The sequence below is a fragment of the Lactuca saligna genome, chromosome 7 (genome assembly GCF_052625555.1).
Source record: "Lactuca saligna cultivar CGN05327 chromosome 7, ASM5262555v1, whole genome shotgun sequence".
Classification (NCBI taxonomy): domain Eukaryota; kingdom Viridiplantae; phylum Streptophyta; class Magnoliopsida; order Asterales; family Asteraceae; genus Lactuca; species Lactuca saligna.
In genome coordinates, this window is record NC_136423.1 from 179069508 (window position 1) to 179088696 (window position 19189).

General features: G+C 35.9%; 2 protein-coding genes across 2 annotated transcripts; one reads left to right on the top strand and one right to left on the bottom strand.

Moving 5' to 3' along the window:
- Nucleotides 1-348: 348 nt before the first annotated feature.
- LOC145005416 (uncharacterized) lies at nt 349-1282 on the bottom strand. The gene has a single exon (XM_078964501.1). It carries the CDS (start codon nt 1191-1193, stop codon nt 567-569), a length of 627 nt encoding a protein of 208 aa, XP_078820627.1. The 5' UTR covers nt 1194-1282; the 3' UTR covers nt 349-566.
- Nucleotides 1283-4459: 3177 nt separating this feature from the next.
- Nucleotides 4460-7131, top strand: LOC145005272 (Tetratricopeptide repeat (TPR)-like superfamily protein). The gene is made up of 3 exons (XM_078964345.1): nt 4460-5018; nt 5199-5387; nt 6451-7131. The coding sequence occupies exons 1-3, from the start codon at nt 4854-4856 to the stop codon at nt 6805-6807; spliced, it is 711 nt and encodes a 236-aa protein (XP_078820471.1). The 5' UTR covers nt 4460-4853; the 3' UTR covers nt 6808-7131.
- The last annotated feature ends 12058 nt before the right edge of the window (nt 7132-19189 follow it).

The window sequence follows — 19189 nt, forward strand, 5'->3', positions numbered from 1 at the left end:
TGTGGTAAGCAAGTTTCTTGCGGTGGCCACAAAACTGATGATGCTAAAAATTAATTGAGCAATTATTTAATAATTAATTATAAAAATACCCTACAAAAAAACGTTTGACAAGTAGCCGTTTTGATTGGTAATTAAAGAATTAGCCGTTTTTTGTCCTTATTTAATCATCGGATAGAACCATTTTATCACCACCTCTAGAGTTCCAGTAAATATTTCCCATCCATAACTTTAACCGAATGATTATAAGTATACAAGATGCCTAAAATCGTATCAATCACTTTAAAAACGAAGTAACAAACATCCAAACACCTTCATCCTAAATCAACCAAACCAAACTTGGAAAGCAACTGAAATCAAAACATTATATTATTATTATTACTGTGTCTGAATCTGATCCTTTGTAATTTGCTATTCATAGATGATTATGCAATGTCAAACCAGAAACCAAAAGTTTCCGTTAACACCACCATCAAAAATCAAACATCTGTAATCCCCAATCTACTGAAAAAGAACCCAAATCCCACTGAAGTAATAAAAAAAAATAAAACCCTTATCACCATTTTGGATCAATTGCAGAGAATGACCCTAGTAAGAGCAAGAACCAAACAAGAAACAGTGAAGAAAAACAGAGTAACAAAGTCTCTCGTTGACCATTTCTTCACAGCTTTACCTTCAACCCTCAAACTTTTAGCCCTTCGAAGTGCATCAACTTCCTTCAACAAATCAAACTCCAAACCTTTTTTCTTCAATTCCTCCACACACTTCCCCAATAACTTCCCATCTTCTTTCTCCCTCTCAAGTAATTTCTCAAGATGCGATTCTGTATCTGTCTTGTAACGAACGGCCCAGATTAATCCCAAGGAGCAGAGGAGAGAACAGAGAGATGGGATCCATGATCGGTTGCAGGATCCAGATGTAGAAGAAGATGCGCTGCTGAAGAGGAGCATTAGTGAGATCGAGTGAAACAGGAAGAAGAAACAGTAGATGTGAGTGATTTCCTTTCGAACAGCATCGATCTGGGTTTCTTTGAGAGCGATTCGGTTCAAGATCAGTTCTTCTTCTTTAAGCCATTGCTTTAAGAGAAGCTTGTGGGTTGGAGTCATGGCGATTTCGTGAAGTGGGTGGAGAAATGTTTTTGACGATGATTCCATTATCGCTGTAGTAATAGCAGTGTCTTTGCTCTCATCCGCCATTAAATCAGTTTCTAGAGAGAGAGAGAGAGAGAGAGAGAGAGAGAGAGAGAGAATTGATTAAGGAGAGAGATTAACGGTGAACAGAACAGGAGCGTCGTTTGGGTATTTGAATTTTTCTCCCAACGGTCAAATTCCAAATGTTTCACTCTTTGCCCTTTAATAACTTTATATTAGCCAAAGTGTTCCTTCAGGATACAGAAGTTATTTAATATAACTATTGATAATTAGATTTGGCAATTACAATTTGCTTGTATGAAAACTGGTTCATGCACGGTTTATAATGATTAAGTTGATTAAAAAGGGTTAGATAAACAAAACAAATATTATTTAAGATATTTAATATATTAATTATTTATAAATTAAAATACAAAATCACCCATGCTAAAAACTAATAATGTGGATGAACCTCTTTTAAAGTTTAGTTTTTCTAAAGAAACCCTAAAATACAAAGTATCGTCTTTAAATGCTCAAAAAAAAAAAAAAAAAAAGACATTTGGTTATATTTTGTCTATTAAAACCACTTTATATTTTAATCTTACCTAAATACATGCTTAATGACCATTTTATAGAAATATATTTTCATTCAAATCATAATATAGTAACATGTTTTTATTCAAATGTTTATTAAAACTACTAAGATGAACTCGGATCCATATCATGAGAGCCTAATAATTCTACATGTGAAATCTATAATAAAAACTTGGGTAAATTATATTATTTGTTTCTCGAGCATGTGTCAAACCGCATGTTTAGTTTTTATTTTTAAAAATTAACTCGGACCGTCTTCGGATTTGTTTTTTCTTGCATGCTTTATTCATCCAAACATAAAAATAATATTTTGCCCTTAAAAAATTCTTCTTTAATTTTCTATATAAATTTATCATTTTTTAAATTAAAATAAGTTGAAAATAAATATCCCTACCCCTTCCTTTTCTCCAGTTCCTTCTTTGTCTTCCGGTTTTCACCCACTCCCGACAACTACCCGTCCCCATCCTTTCATCTGGCAAAACTAACCAACCAAAAATCGTTTGTTTCCCCTCCTTCATATCACCATCATCCTGCTCAAGCAACTTTCCAGAAACCACCAACAATTACAAGCAATCTCCACCATTGATGAACCCTTTGTGATTATCAAACATCAAATATTAAACCCAAAACCTGCATTCAGATATGAAAAATCAAACCCTTTCTGAATCTCTAACTCATTTAGATATGTATTTAGATCTGAAACTCAAACTCGGACACCGGAAACCACCGCCTCCAACTCCACTTTATTTTTACCCTATCTTTACCCCCCAAAAGTATATTCCCAGTATATTCTATTTTTCCAACTTATATAGATTGTCAATAATACCCTTTCTACTAATTTGGTTTTTAACAAATGTATAATCTATATTTTTTTATTACAATACTATTAAATAAATAAGATTATATTTATAACACCTAATTATAAGCTTTTGTAAAATGTTATTGTATTTTAAAATTTCAATATGTATTTAAATTTTCATATGAATTTGATAAACAAAAAATATACTTTATATTTATAATTAATTAATATAATTTAATATATATTACAATATTATAAGTATTAAATAATACATTTAAATTATAATTAGTAGATAAAAATAAAGTAATAATGTATAAATATATAAAAGAGGGACTAAGATCGACAACTAAAAGTTCATCTCCATTTTGGAATAAATAAATAGTATAACATCATATTTAGTGTTATAATATTCACTTCCTCCAAAATTGGGGAATAAATGGGTTAGGGTTAGAGAGAAATGGGGGGAAAATATGAGAAAAAATGGAAAATGGGAGTGGGTTGGAAATGCTCTAAGGTTTCTGCATAGATGTATATTGGTTGGGCGACTAACAGGTGGCGATAGTCGAACGAAGTGCAGATTTGGGAATCACCTTCTCCGATGAAATTACAAATCCCACAGTTAGTGATGGTAAAGAAAGCTCCAAGGAGATATGTACCTACACATTACCATCGTTGCAACAAACCATTACTGCCTCTCGTTTTTCCGACGAGAGGGTAGTGGATCTACACTCCGGCTCGAGGGTAACGAATCTGCACTCCTCCCCAACCTTTTCCTACCCTTTAGATCTGCACTCTTGTGTGGATCCTTCATTGGAGGAAATAACAAAAACAAAACAAATGCTTGAAAAGCTTGAGAAGATCAAACTGGAGGTTAGTCAGACTTCTGATGATGTTGTTGTGGAAGTCGCCAGAGTTTTACAAAATGTGAATGAAAGATTGATTAAGGTGGTGGTTGGTGGTTATTTTCAGTGGAACGGGTGAGCTTTGAACCACGGTGTGGGTGGGATGAGTTGAGGGTAGCGGTGGTGCTCCATTTTCCAGTAATGGTGTAGATTACATTACCGATGGTGGTAGTGGTCAAGTATTCTTCAACAATATAGAAAAATAAATAAAATACTTTTTAATAATTAAGATATAAAATTAAATGAAAAAGGCATTATATCCCTTTCATGTCTCAAAATGGATGGAACGTGTAAAGTTAAACTAATGAGGGATGAAGTATGCAACTTTTATTGATATAGAGGATGGTCCGAGTTCATCTTAAAAAAATACATATAGACTAAACATGCGTTTTGACATATACGTTATTGACGATTTGTATAATGCTTTAAAATTATTGACACACTTAAATTATTATTATTGTTATGAGATTGACCCATCCATTTTGGTATTGGTATTGGAACAACTTGGCATGAGCTTCTTAGACCATACAACATACCATTTTTCTTTTTTATAATAACATGATCTCAAAAAAAAAAAAAAAAAAAAAAAACAAAAACAAAAACAAAAACAAAAATAAAAATAAAACAAAAAATAGCCACAAAGTATTAATTTAAATAAGAGCATGAAATAAATGATTTTAATGAAAAAAAATATAAAACAGAGAAATTTTCATATGTTAATATAATATATTGAATTTTTTTAGGTTTTATTTTTTTAATATCACAAAAAATAAGTAATAGTAATATTTGAAGGATTAATAATAAAATATATCAATTCATATTTTCTATATAATTAAATAATTTTTTTGCTGGCATAATGACTATTTTACTAACTTATAAAAAAATTAAAATTAAAAACAAATAAAAGTTAAAATTAAAATTAAAAAATTAAAAAAAAAATTAATAGTTTTCATAATAAATTATCAAAAAAATCATCTCGTTACATAATTCAACAAATACGTCGTTTTGCTCATTAACCATTTAAAAACCATTTGAAACGTGAATTTTTGAATCGGTAAGAACAAACACGCAAACGACAGGGGGCAATTTAGGGTTGATGTAGTTGAGAAATTTCCTCAAATAAGTGCCAAATCAAGACGATGGCCGCCATTAACGTCCTCCCCTAAGCAAATTTCATACTCAATTCTTCCTCTGTCCCTGTACCTTATTCTTTCTGTCTTCACCACGTTTACCTTCTTTATCCCATCACGTCTCCAATTCCTCGTCAGTTCAATTCAATTCAGTACGGATCAACCTCTCTTTGATTTTGATAGGTGATAAGTTTTCCAACTTTCATGAACTTATGGGATCCGCTTGTTGATTACATGATATTTCCAATCGATAGAGACATACAAGGGGATCGAAGAACTAGGTGACAGAAAGCAAGAAACAATGAACAAGATAGAAAGAGCGCATCAGATGTACAGAGATGGTAACTATGAAGAAGCGCTTGAATTTTACACAGAAGCTCTTTCGATTGCCAAGACAAACCCTCAGAAGATCGCCCTTCATAGCAATCGAGCTGCCTGTTTTCTCAAACTCCACCACTTTAAAAAGGTACTTTTATCATCTTCTTTTTAGTACGCAATATCTAGTATCAAAAGCTAGTTTACCTTTTCTCCAGTGTTAATTTGAGTTCCAAGACACAATCTATCAAAATTTTGAGCGAATTGATGAATTATCATCGATTGTTTGTTAACTATTGATTGTTGATTAAAGTTTTGGTTATCAATTTAGGCAGCAGAGGAATGTACTTCAGTGCTTGAGCTTGATCATGAGCATACAGGAGCCTTAATGTTGAGAGCTCAAACATTGGTCACCCTTAAAGAGTACCACTCTGCACTCTTTGATGTAAACAGGCTGATTGAGTTAAATCCTTCATCAGAAGTATATCAAAATCTTGAAGCTCGCTTAAAGACACAATTGGTACTCCCTCGATACAACATTTCTTGATCATTTTCACAGTTTTTTTTTTTTTTTTTTAAAGAATTTTGTAGGTAGAAATTTTGCAGATTTATCTTAAACGGGTCTATTTGTGCTCTATATTTTAGGGCAGAATGCCAAAAAGTGTTTGTACATTCACCATTTTTATCAACTTAGGCAATTAACTATGTTATGTAGTGATTAAACCATTGTATTTTTCTTTTGGCAGTTTAAAGAAACCATTTTTCTCTATTACCCGGATTTTATATTAGGAAAAAATACAGAAAAAACATATGCTAGCTACTGAATTGTTGTTATTTATTGATTTAGCCACTGAATTATTATTATAATGATCATAAATAATAATAGTTCGGTGGCTAAATCAAGAAATTGGTGAAAGTAGCAGCATACTTTAATATTTCTACCAATATAACTATATAAGCAACGTACTTTAAATTTTACCCATATTAGCAAAGTACTTACATTTTTTTTCTCATAATGGCAACATACGTAACTTTTTTTTTTACCAATAATAGCAATATGTAATATTGTAATTTGAAACGTATAAAATGTATTTTATTTATTACTTATGATTATTATTATAACAAGTTAACAACATACATTTTTTTTATCCATAATAACACCTTACAAATTTCATTACGTCTAATAGAAATAAGTAAACCAGCACTTATAAGCACTTTACTAGTTTCATCTATATGGTTTTATTATTTGCAAAGAAATGAAATTATGTTGCTATTATTGTAAACAAATGTAAGCACATTACTATTTTGTGTAATTTGCTTATATTGGTAACAACAGTTAGATTGCAATGCTATTTTCCGTATTTTAACTTTTTTTTTTAAAAACGGCTAACCAGGAAAAATGGTTTCTTTAAATGATCAAAAAATTATAATGGCTAAATTGATGAAAGTACTTTGTGATTTTCTTTATTTTGACCTACATTTCATTGTTAACAGATAAAAAAATGTGTAAATTTAAGAAACTTTGTTTTAAAGAAAAGGGTTAAAAATGTATTAAATTTTTGTATGTTTTTGGTCAAGGAAAGTCTCTTGCTCCAATACCCGAGCTAGAAGAAGAAGAAGAAGAAGAAGAAGAAGAAGAAGAAGAAGAAATGACTTCAGTAGAAGTAGCAGAAAACGATATTGATGACACAAAGGGACATGAGCGCGATACTGCGGTAAGCAATCTTGAAAATGTGGAAATTACCATTACGCCCCCTCAAACGCAAAGTCTGAAAGAGGAAATTCCAAGGCCGAAAGGGCATTCGCGTCTTGATTATTCAAGATGGGATAAAGTTGCAGATGATAGTAGTGAAGAGGATGAAGATGATGATGATGATGAAGATTCTCAACCTCAGTATCGTTTTCGTGTAAAAAATATTGGTGTAAGGTCCGTAAAGTAGATAAGCTTATAATGCAGCTTAGTATATTACGATTATACCCCTGGGCCATGACCCCACATACGAAAGGGGTTGGAGATGATACATTTGTACAGTTTGGTTGGTGAACAGCGTGAATGGTTCAAATGGTGTAGAATATACTATTCGGTTGAAGATGAAAGAGTGGCTTAAAACGGGTCCCTCTACCATAAAATATGTTTTTTTATTTTTTATTTTTTATTTTGTGTTCTTTGGGAGTATTTAGTGTACATGTGGAGTGTGATGTGGGAAGAATATACTTATGAAGCAGAAAATTTGAAAAATAAAAAGAAACCAGAAGTTCTATGAGGATAGAATTTATCAGTAGTGTGTCATTGTATGCCGTTGCCAGGTAATTTTCGTGAATGGGTTTAAAAGGTCCTTACCATTCCATTCCTTGAAAGAAACGAATAAATTATGTGGGCAAGTTATAGTATGCCCTTGTTTTTTAGATCATTTTAGATTAGGTAGCTTTTAACCTTGGATGAAGCTTTAGGTTTGGAACATGACTCCCCTTGTTTCCACCCTCTTCATCTTGTGTTCTTTTCCTGCCTACAACCACACCTGAAACCAAACTAGAACCATCTTTGCTACAAGCGAGCTTATGTTTTAGTTCCTTAAACAAAATGACATCCTTCACATCATTGACAATAATTGTTCTACCATACGAAATGGTATTAATGAGATTCTCATATGAATTCGGTAGAGAACACAACAAAATAAGGGGTTGATCTGCATCTTCAGTTTTAAACTCGACCCCTTCTAAATCATAAACAATACGGTTAAAATTCCCTAGATTATCTTTTACTTGTTTATCATTCAAATGGTATACAAACATTGCTTTTGATACAACCGACTTGTGAGAGAGTTATTCTGATATTTATCGCAAAGTTTCTTCCGTAGTCTAGCAACAATCATTTGATCCACAACCTTGCACTACACTTCATCGCTCATATGTCACACAGTTGATCTATGTATTTTTTCTGAAGTTTTATTTCACAAGTTTCAACGGAGTTTGTTTGACATTTGTTTGAAGTGCTTAACTTGTTTTATTGTTATCCCAACAAATTGTTTTATTGTTATCCCAACAAACTGGTATTAGAGCTATGATTGAAGATGGGAGAGTTAAGATCAAAAAATTCAATGGTCAAGATTTCGGTTTCTGGAAAATGCAAATCGAATACTACATCTACCAAAAGAAGTTAAATGAACCATTGTCTGAAAGTAAACCTGAAGACATGAAGCAGGAAGATTGGGAACTGTTAGATCGGTAGGCACTTGGTGTGATGAGATTATCCTTGGCAAAGAATGTAGCATACAACATTGCCAATGTAAAGACTACTCGTGGGTTAATCAAGGTGATATCTAACATGTATGAAAAACCCTCAACAAAAAATAAGGTTCATTTGATTCGGCAATTAATAAATTTGAAGATGAATGAGGGTGGCTTAGTGATTGATCATGTTAATGAATTTAATTCAATCCTATCAATGTTGATGTCGGTTGAGATTAAATTTGAAGATGAAATCATGACATTACTACTTTTGTCATCTTTGCCTTATAGTTGGTTTGGTATAGTGACAACGGTTAGCAACTCAACATGACATTCGTGATTTAATCCTTGGTGAGAATGTATACATGCGAAATGCTAAAGAAGCTTCCAATAGTCTTCTGAGTACAAGGAATCCAACAGAGGGGTTGGAGGTAGTGGAAGGTCAAAGTTGAGAACAAGAGGTGGACAAAACAACATGGGGGATGTTACCTATTGGAACTGCAAAGAGAGTGGTCATGTCAAAAGTCAGTGTCTAATGTTCATTGCAGATAAAGGCCAAAAAGAGATGAATATGGTAGCAGAATTTGAGGATGACGCGCTCATTTGTTCTGTTGAAAACTCAATGGAACACGGGTCTTGGATTTTGGTGCGTTATTTCATGTTAGTCATTCCAGAAATGTAAAGCAGAATTTCAAGCATTGAAAAGGGAAGGCTAGACTGGCAGATAACAAGTGTCTAAGTATCAAGTGTGTCGAAGATGTGGTTCTCAAGACGACCCTAGGTACATATTGGACTTCAAAAATTGTCAAGTTCATTCTAGACCTAAAGAGCATGTTGATATATGTTGAGCAGCTTGATAATGAAGGCCATCATGTTATGTTTGGTGATCACAAGTGGAAAGTGAAGAAGGAAAACTTGATTGTTGCTAAGGGTCAGAAACAAGGTACATTGTATATGGTGGATTTTTTCTGAAGATGGAGCACACGTTGTTAAATGAGTTGGGATATCCACTCTATGTTAACAAAGATTTTTGTTTCATATGAGTGAGGAAGCTTGTATCCAAATGGAGAATGTCAGATCCAAAGATTATGACAAATGCTTCTAAGCCATGTTCCATTGGCAGACAGAAGAAAGTCAGTTTTGTGAAGATTGGCAATCCGCCTAAGTTTGGGAAGTCGGGTTCTGTTCATTCTTGTGTTTACAATCCTACTTTAGTTTATTTAGTGGGAAGATCCTGGAATCAACCAAGACCTATCACTGGTCAAAGGATAGGAAGATGTCTAGGAAGCAGTGGGAGCTCTGATAATCTGGAAAGTGTAACATGTAACACTGTAAATTTTCAAACAAAATTTTCATTTTTAAAATCACATAATCCTCATAACACATTTCACAAATCTCCAAAATGACAATTTATCAAAAGCACGTGCTCATAAATTGTTTAAAACACAATCTAGGATCCTAAAAACATATCTCCGTCTTGTGTGTACAATCAAGCCGCCGCCTTCCTGCAATCTTGAGAAGTACTTGAAACACATATCACATAACACGGTAAGCACGAAGTTTAGTGAGTTCCCCAAAAATACCACATACACAAATAATAAGTCTCTCATGGCTATAGCTTGGCATGGACCCTCCAGTCATGCGTCTCGGTGAGGACCCTCCAGTCTCACGACTCGGTGTGGACCCTCCGATCATGTGTCTCAATGAGGACCCTCAGGTCTCACAGCTCCGGTTGGACCCTCCAGTCCTGTATCTTAGTGAGGACCCTCCGGTCTCACAACTCGGGTTGGACCCTCCAATCCGATCTCAAAATGCACAAAATAATATAACATATATCACAAAGACAAAAATGCATAATATAAAAATACTTAATATAAGCACATAAGACCCTCCGGTCACACAAAGATTACCACTCTAGGTAAGTATAGTGAGAAGACTCACCTCGTAAGCAAGCAATCAAATAAACCTTGTACACGAATCACTGATCTAGCCTCCACCTATCACATATGATGTGACATCCCCAATTTCACAGCCAGAAAAGACCGATTTGTTTATGCTTTGTTTTTAAAATCAGAGTAATCTTTTAAAGAAAACAGTTGCGGAATTTGCTCCCAAAACAAAATATGATAAGAATTTATCAAAACATTCCTCTAAAGAAATGTATTTTAATTATATAACACATCTTGGGATGTCATGTTCCGATACAGACACATAAGCATAAACAGAAATTATATTTATTTACACTAATGATTTACATCTCCTTTAAATCTCTCAGTGAAATATGTCTTCGTATTGATACCTGTGATACAAAGTAAACTGAGTAGGTCAGGCTTGGGAACCTGATGAGCATATAGGGTTTTCATCCCACAATGTTATATCATATATTTATAAATATAGAACATTCAAACTTGTACAATTTCACCATATAAAGGCAACTCTTATCCCACCCCATCGATCCTCACAACGACAAGATCTAAACTCTCATATCTAAAATTTTCCTTTTTACCTGATCCCTACTCACGGATCTAAAACTAACCTTTTCACCCGATCCATACTCACGGATCTAAAACTAACCTTTTCCCCTGATCTGATCCATACTCCCGGATCAATAATTGTACCCAATCCATACTCCCAGAATAGGGAAAATTAACTATACCTTAATCCTGATTTGATCCATACTCCGGATCTATAACTGTGCCCAATCCATACTCTCGGACTAGGTACAATTAACTTAGTCTTAATCCATACTCCTGGACTAATAGCAAGTTTATCTCTTTACTTGATCCATACTCCCAGATCTAAAACTAAACTCTTGGTCTAGTCTATACTCACGGATCTAAAAATAGCCTCTTGATCTGATCCCTACTCACGGATCTAAAACTAACATCTTGATCTGACCCATACTCACTGATCTCATCTACCCATGTACTACCCAACATATTTGTAGTTATAAAATACATATACAGTTTAACTCATTAAAACCTATATAGTTCATCCATTCCACCAACATCTCAAATAAACAACAATATATAAACAAATAATACGTATTTCATCGCAAATACTTCATACTTATGTGTTAGAAGAAAGTAACCACACACTTACACATATAAACAACGATATACTTAATACATTCAAATAATACTTGTATTATTATTGTGTTTATGAAAGGGACTATACACTCACACATATAACAACTTTATATTATACACATAGCACGTATTTCATAGCAAATACTTAATATTTACGTGTTAGAAGAAAGTGACCACACACTCACTTGATCAAAAGATGATCGGAAAACACTACGGCTTGTAGAAGTAGTATTCTTCGGTGACACCGGGATCACTTCACACATCGGGTTTCTCGCGGGCAGAGCTTCGGCTCAAAAACTCTTTTCTCCTCGGGATCTTCGGGCTTCGGGACTTGCTTCGAGTCTCGGGGTTGATACCGGGGCTTCGGGGGTACTTCTTTGCACGTAAATCGAGGTAATATGGGTGAGAGATGAGAGCATGAGCAACCAAACTCGACTGGCCCTTCAAATCTATTTATAGGGCAAAACTGGCCCTTGCCACGTCGTGGTCTCTGATAGTTTTGGGGTTTCACGCCTCGAACTTCAGAAATTCATAATTTTCGCATACGAACTCCGTTTTCGACGTTCTTTATATCGACACGTAGGTGAGATTATGCTCTACAACTCTCGTTCAGACTCCATTATCTAATTTTTACTTTATTTTTAATATATTATAAGTATATTACTTATATATTATCTTTAGTAGGCCGGGACAGGAAAACTCCGTTCAAAATTCATAACTCCTTCATCTGAACTCCGTTTTTGTCTGACTTTTTATCGTTGGACTACTATCGAAGAAATATTCGACTCTCATTTAGATCACTAAGGATAGATATCTATATACCTTAAATTCACTATATACGTCGCGCTGGGTCGTGTTGGGTCATGCCGGTTCTGTCGTGAAACTTCGACAGGTCATAACTTCTTCGTTATAACTCGGATTTTGATGTTCTTTATATGCACGGAAACCGTGTGACATATACTACAACTTGGTTAAGATTAATCTTTCTAAATTATCTTCCATTAAAAAGTCATTTTTGATGTTTATCGTCTCTAATTTGACTAGCCCGGATCTACGGGCGTTACATATGATAATTATCTCTAATTAACACCCCAATCACAAATCTAAATAAACCAAATGATATTTTCTCTCTTTAAATCTTGGGATGGGAAAAGACCATTTTACCCCTCCATGGTCCCCATAATCCATGTCTTAACCAAACCCTAAAGTCAACAAAAGTCAACACTCGAGTCAACATTCTATGTTGACCCAAGTCGCCAAGTGCATCTACGTGACTCGCTGAGTCCCCTCATTTCTTCATCAATGTCGCGAAAATCCAACTTAACTCTTCGAGTTGTCTCACGAACTCGCCGAGTTACTCATGTCCAGACTCGTCGGGGAAAACCCTAACCGACTTGTCGAGTCCCTTAGTCTATGTTCTCATTCAGACATTTTAAGGCAAATTTATAACCCCAAACTCTAGATCTAGCCTCCCAAGGCTGAGATACAACATAAAGCTGCAAGTTTTACGTCCATGCATGGCACTTAGGGCTTGAAATGTCAAAACAAGTTCTATTTATGGTCCAAAGCAATAAAACTCTCCTCTAGTTTAATCAAGCTTGGACCTTTGGGCTTAAGGGGCCTCACAAGGTCTAAATCTGATGTCTTAAACACTTAGCAAGCTCAAGTTACTCAAAATCGCAAGGACATATGGAAAAATCCCTAAAAGCTTTCTATCAACAAGATCTAATAAATATGATGAGCAAAGTGATGACTTTTACCTTCCAACAGAAGCTCAAGGTTGATGAACACTGGATCCTACAGTCCTTCCTTGTTCCTTGCTATGATTGTCTTCTCTTCTCTTCCAATAGTTCACAAAACACTCAAATATTAGCTCTCTTTCTCTCTTAGCTCAATATGGACGATTAGGGTTTCACACAATGGAGTAAGGTGACTGGTGAGGTGGAAATGAGGGATTAAGGGCCTTTAAATAGGACCTAGCCCTAGAGATTTAGGGTTTCCTCTCACAGCACCAACTCGTCGAGTTAGTCTCTCCAACTCGTTGAGTTGTTCATAAAACCCATGTGGCTAATTCGTCTCTACTCGACGAGTTGGGGCATCTAACTCGTCGAGTTGCTCAAGCAACTCATAAATAAATATATAAATATCATACCTGGGAGTCGGGATGTTACATAATGTCCCGAAAATCCAAGGTAAAAGTTTCATTTTTAAGACAATAATTTATATAACAAATTGTTCTCAAAACCATTCAAGATAAAAATAGCATTTAAACATCAGAGCAAAAATTATTTCAAATGCGGAAACCATGAGGGGAGGATGATGTGACATCACGCCAAGCCCTTCCCTTTCGAATCAGAAGTTCCTGAAACCATAAACATGACCTGTAAGCACAGAGCTTAGTGAGTTCCGTAAAATACCAGATACCACACATAAGAAAGTGAATGTGATGTGTGTAAATCCAACTAGTTTTAATCCTACTAACTTAATCACAAAGACAAACACACGAAAGGCAGTGTACCTATTGATTAGCAGTTTAGTTCAGGTAAGTAGGGTATCGAACACAGGGAACGGTAAACAATTAAAAGAAATGCTAATATTATCTAAATAAAACAAGTAATGGAAATGGGGTTTCTCTAGTTTTGCAAGACTAGAAACTTAAACAATTAACTAAAACTTAAACTAAGAAACTAAGAGCTAAGCAAATAAAAATCAACTAAAATCAATAATAAAGAGAACTTCTGTTTAGGTTCAACTCATTTGTTCCCATGGATGATTTCAGTGTATCGGATTAATTCTTCATTGGCTACCGACTAAGATGAATAGTTTCACGTTCGCTATTACTAATCCTTAGGAAACAAATTAACTCAAGTAGTGGACAGTTGTCTAAATTAACGGATTTCCTAGTTATTGATTCGGGTTAAATAAGACTTGTAATGGTTAATTAAATTGGCTCTTCAATTAACCTCTTGCTGATGTTCATCAAAGAATCTCACACATTAACTTACATATCTTCTAGTTAATTCTAGTTTCACATTCGCTATTCCTAGACATACACCTATGTGGTCACAATAAATCATATAAAATTAATAACTAAGAGATGTTCATACAACTTAATTACTGATTTATTAACAGAAGAATAGTTATTGTTAACACATAAGGTTCTTTAACAAGCTTAATAAAACATAATCACCAATTAAAATTAATCCTAAAAAAATAATCAATCCATGTTCACAAATTCTTCCACCTAAATAGAAGTTATGAGTTTTAGCTCATGATTATAGCAGAAACAAACTCAAAAACGAAATCAGTTGGTAAAAACATAGTTCAAACAAGAGATTAGGTAAGAGTAAACTTGATTTTGAATTGATTCTCCTTAAAATTGAATGTAGGGTTGATTCCTTAGCTTCCCACGCTCCAGCAGCACCTTTAGTCGACAATTGGCCTCCAAGGGTTCATCTCCATGCTAGGGTATCGATATGAAAGTCCCTTTATATAGATTTTCACAAAACAGAGGTGACTCGTCGAGTCCAGTGACCTACTCGACGAGTCCAGTGACCTACTCGGCGAGTCCGTCACTTAAAACCTGTGTACGGCAAGTCAACGCGTCCAAAATCGCGAAAGTTCAAAGTGACTCGTCGAGTTTATGGCCTAATCGTCGAGTTCGTTTGGAATCAGCATTTTCTCAAAACACGAAATTCGTCCAAAATTGTGTCTAGTTTTTATAACATTTTGAATCTCGTCAATTGGAGTTACGGTTCATGAGATATGGACAAAACACTGAAGAGGGGTCAAGCTGTCCAGCAACATCCTTCTTTCTTCAAAATCCAAGATCCAAGCTTCCAATCGCTAGTTCCGCTTCTTTTTCCATCCGAGCATGTCATTGTTGCTGAAAAATGAAATTATAAACTAATTAAGCACTTTTTTTCATTAAATGAGATAAAATCAACATAAAGTATTAAGATAATGCATGAATTTTATAACTAAATATGCCCATATCAGAATGTTATGGGCCAAATCATTGTCTTATAATCATTTCCTACCATGGGCCAAATCATGGTCTTTCCTTTCAATGTCGAGGGCTAAATCTCGGTTTTTTATACAAGTGTCAGGGGCCAGATCCTGGTCTTTCATATAATTGTCACAAAGACAACTAGCATTCTACACAACAAAGTAATGGGCCGACATTGATGCCTTCGACCCATGGATCTAGTGAGGAGACTCACCTCAATAAGAAGATAGCAAAACTCACGCCCAGGTTTGTTGTACAATGGATCCTCACAAATGGTCCAAAAGCTCTACAAGAAGGTGAAGTAGAAGTTGGATTGCCAAGAGATTACTCTACCAAGGTCAATGAGCCAAAAGCCACCAAAACGTGCTTCAATGTCACCAAAAATGGATTAGGACCTCAAGCAATGTCGAAATTAGGGTTTTCAAGAGGCAAGAGAGTGAGGGAGGCTAAGGATGGGCAACCTTAGCCCTCTCATTCCATTAAATACCCGAAAGAATAGGGTTTTGGTCATCAGTTCGTTCTCACGTCGTGAGCATCCAAAGTCTCACGTTGTGAGACTAAAAAATATGGGTCAACAAGTCAGTGATCACTTATGCATGACCACCAAGTCTCACACCGTAACCCTCCTCCAAAGCTATAAATCGATAAGTAAGTACCTCAATGATCTGGGTGTTACAATTCTCCCCAACTAGAATCAAACTTAATCCTCGAAGTCCGTTACCGCAAATAACTCGAGATAATGTTGTCTCATCTCCTCCTCATGATCATACGTCCACTCTGAACCCTTTCGGTGCAGCCACTGCAACTTCACTAAACCCACTACCTTGTTTCTTAAGGTCTTCGTCTTCTGTTCGAGGATCACCACCAGTCTCTCAATGTAATTTAAGAACTCATCCACCTGAATATCTTCCAGAGGAACAACTGTTGATTCATCGGCCACACACTCCCAAAGTTGGGATACATGGAAGGTGTTATGGATCTAAATGAGTTCATCAGGAAAATCCAGCCGATATATGACCTTGTACACCCGGGTTGATATCATGAAAGGACCAATGAATCTGGGGACCAGTTTTCCCCCCTTCCGAAATCAGATGACACCCCTCTAGGGTGACACCTTCAAAAGCACCAAATCTCCCACCTGAAACTCAAGGTCTGAACGTCGCCAGTTGGCATAACTCTTCTACCGGCTTTGCGCGACTTGCAACCTGTCACACACCTACTAAATCAACCCAGCGGTCTTGAGTACCACCTGGGTACTCCCCATGATCCGATGTTCAACCTCCCCCCTCCTTCAACAAACTAGGGTCATGCACCTTCTTCCATACAACATCTCAAAAGGCAGTCGATCAATACTGGCATGATAACTTTTGTTGTAGGAGAACTCGGCCAGAGGAAGGTAAGTACCCAACTCCCTCCAAAATCTAGTACACAAGCCCGATGCATATCTTCGAGCATCTGAATTGTTCGCTCGCTTTGGCCATCGGTCTGGGGTGGTTGGAAACTCACCTACTGACCTTGACAGAACTCACACACTAACGAAGAACGACTCCTTGCTCATGTTGACCTTAACTAATAAAGGACAACCATCATTACTCAACTCAAATCGAGGAATCCAATACCTTATCTGACTTCCCGACATATAAAACCTATTCTGAATCATAGCCAAAATGGATTCACTTTGCAATCGAATCCGAATAAAATCCTTACGACCCTAAATTATCCTACTAGCTAACATTCGTATTTTCGATCTGTCCAAGATCTTTTGAGCTCCGAGCTAATCTACCAATTATCTGAAACTTTGGATTTCTGACCGGTCGTTGAAGCCGACATCCTTTCAAACGACTGCACCACGAGACTCTAACCAAGAATTTTTCTGGCACAACTACTATAACCTACTTGTATAATAGGCTTCAACAACACTCATATTCCAACCAGTGATATCACAATCAACCATCATACCGATGCAACGTAACCTACATCACGACCGACCTCATACCGACCACAACCTTCCTTGATTCTACGAATGATATGACCTTCCCACGGTCTCACTACCCATCCTGCCATGGTCTAATACCACCTAGAGGGAACTATGAACCAAATCGTAGGTTCACCATACTCTCACAACTTCTTATGGACCAAGTGAATGCTACATGTCACCCCAAAATCTTACAACACTTCTACCGCTACTTTCCATCCTAGTGAATGTTACAGCCACCTCGCAGTCTTACAACATTTCTATCACTATCTACCAACCTAGTGAATGCTATGGCCACCCCGTAGTCTTACAACACTTCTATCACTACTTTCCAACATATTGAATGCTATGGCCACCCCGTAGTCTTACAACACTTCTATCACTACCTGCCAACCTAGTAAATGTTACGGCCACCCCACAGTCTCACGACACTTTTATCACTACCTGCCAATATGACTACTTGCCAACCTAGTGGATGCTACAGCCACCCCACAGTCTTACAATACTTCTATCACTATCTACCAACCAAATAAATTATGGGTCGAAGCCTCGTTCTACTATATTCCAATTAAGTATTCGGGTCATGCTTCAGGTCACAAAGCCTTTATCAGACAAGAACAGACAGAGAGGCTCTATCATAACCCTCAACCTGAACATATTCATATACCCTCCATGTGACACCACTGATGTGCAAGGTAACCTGAAATCTCATTCATTGTGCAATCCCTTAGTCCAAGCGGTCCCCCCCCCCCCTCGAATTCAAATGCGCTCTTCCAACCACAAATTTGATAGATTTCCAATCTATCTTGTAACTTGACTACTCGAAGTCGTCAATAACCTGAGCTCACAAGTACTAGTGTTCCATTACTAGCCAATCCTAGCAATATTCTCGAACACTTTCCACTGAATCCACTATAAGTCCTTGGTGACTTTATCGGATGACGAAGAACAAAATCTCCACTATCGAAATGGGTACCCAACCAATTCAACGATCTACTGGCACTAGAGAACTGGCCATACTTCAAAGTTATGAACTTAACAATTAATGATGCACTTAGAACATCTCTAACCAAGTCCACGTAAATCTTATTGTTAATCCCAACATCTGGACAAACCAATGCATTCAATTCACTACTCACACTCTGGAGTGATGGTTCACTACAACTCTTTCCCTACTAGCAGTAGCAATCGGTTCAAAGCCTGTCAACAATCAGATGACATCCAACCTGAGCGACATAGGTGCTCCTAAATTTTGACTTCGTTGTCCTAGAAGGGGACATCCAACTTCCATAAAACCCAATTATTTGAAATATAATAATAAACAAAGTATATGAATATTACCTGGCATGAAGGGTGAATCAATGGAAAATAAAGTCAAACACCAAACTCAAAACTATAAGCCTGTAAATGAAATGAGCAAACAAAATCAATTTTTTGTCTTGAGAAGTGAGAACTAAAAGAGGCGTGCTTTCTTTTTATTTATTTATCCTTCTTATCTTTTAACTGTGCCAATAAAGCCGCCAATACTAAAACTTTTACCCTCCTTAATTTCTTATTTTTTTCAAAAAATTTCAAAAAGATATTTAATTTTTTTTTTTTTTTGTGGGGGCAGCTGCCCCCATTGCCCCCACTGTGAGTCCGCCTCTGCTTACCGTACTTTAAGTATAACTTATGTTTAAGTTGATTATTGTTATTATAAACCTATAAACAATATATGTGCTAAGTACTATAAGTTATACAAAGTGTTATTATAATACCTTTTAACAGCTCGCGGTACAGGGAATCTACTTTGAAGGGCCACATAGGGTCGTTGGATTTCAGAACAATTTCAATGCTAAAATGGTCCTGCCCTCCGGTGTTTCATGTTTGGCCCCTGTCTGTACATAGTAGCTGAAAAGTATTGCTTAACACTTATATAATACAAGAAAAACAATATTGCTTATAGACATTGAGTTAATGATAAATCTAGACTAATAATTAGTCACAATAAATATTAGACTAAAATCTAGTAATAATGATAC

Bases quoted from the DNA above. Each gene is read 5' to 3' on its own strand.
- LOC145005416 (XM_078964501.1), bottom strand. From the start codon at position 1,193: ATGGCGGATGAGAGCAAAGACACTGCTATTACTACAGCGATAATGGAA.
- LOC145005272 (XM_078964345.1), top strand. From the start codon at position 4,854: ATGAACAAGATAGAAAGAGCGCATCAGATGTACAGAGATGGTAACTAT. The intron at 5,019-5,198 runs GTACTTTTATCA...TTATCAATTTAG, and splicing joins AACTCCACCACTTTAAAAAG to GCAGCAGAGGAATGTACTTC. The intron at 5,388-6,450 runs GTACTCCCTCGA...GGTCAAGGAAAG, and splicing joins CTCGCTTAAAGACACAATTG to TCTCTTGCTCCAATACCCGA.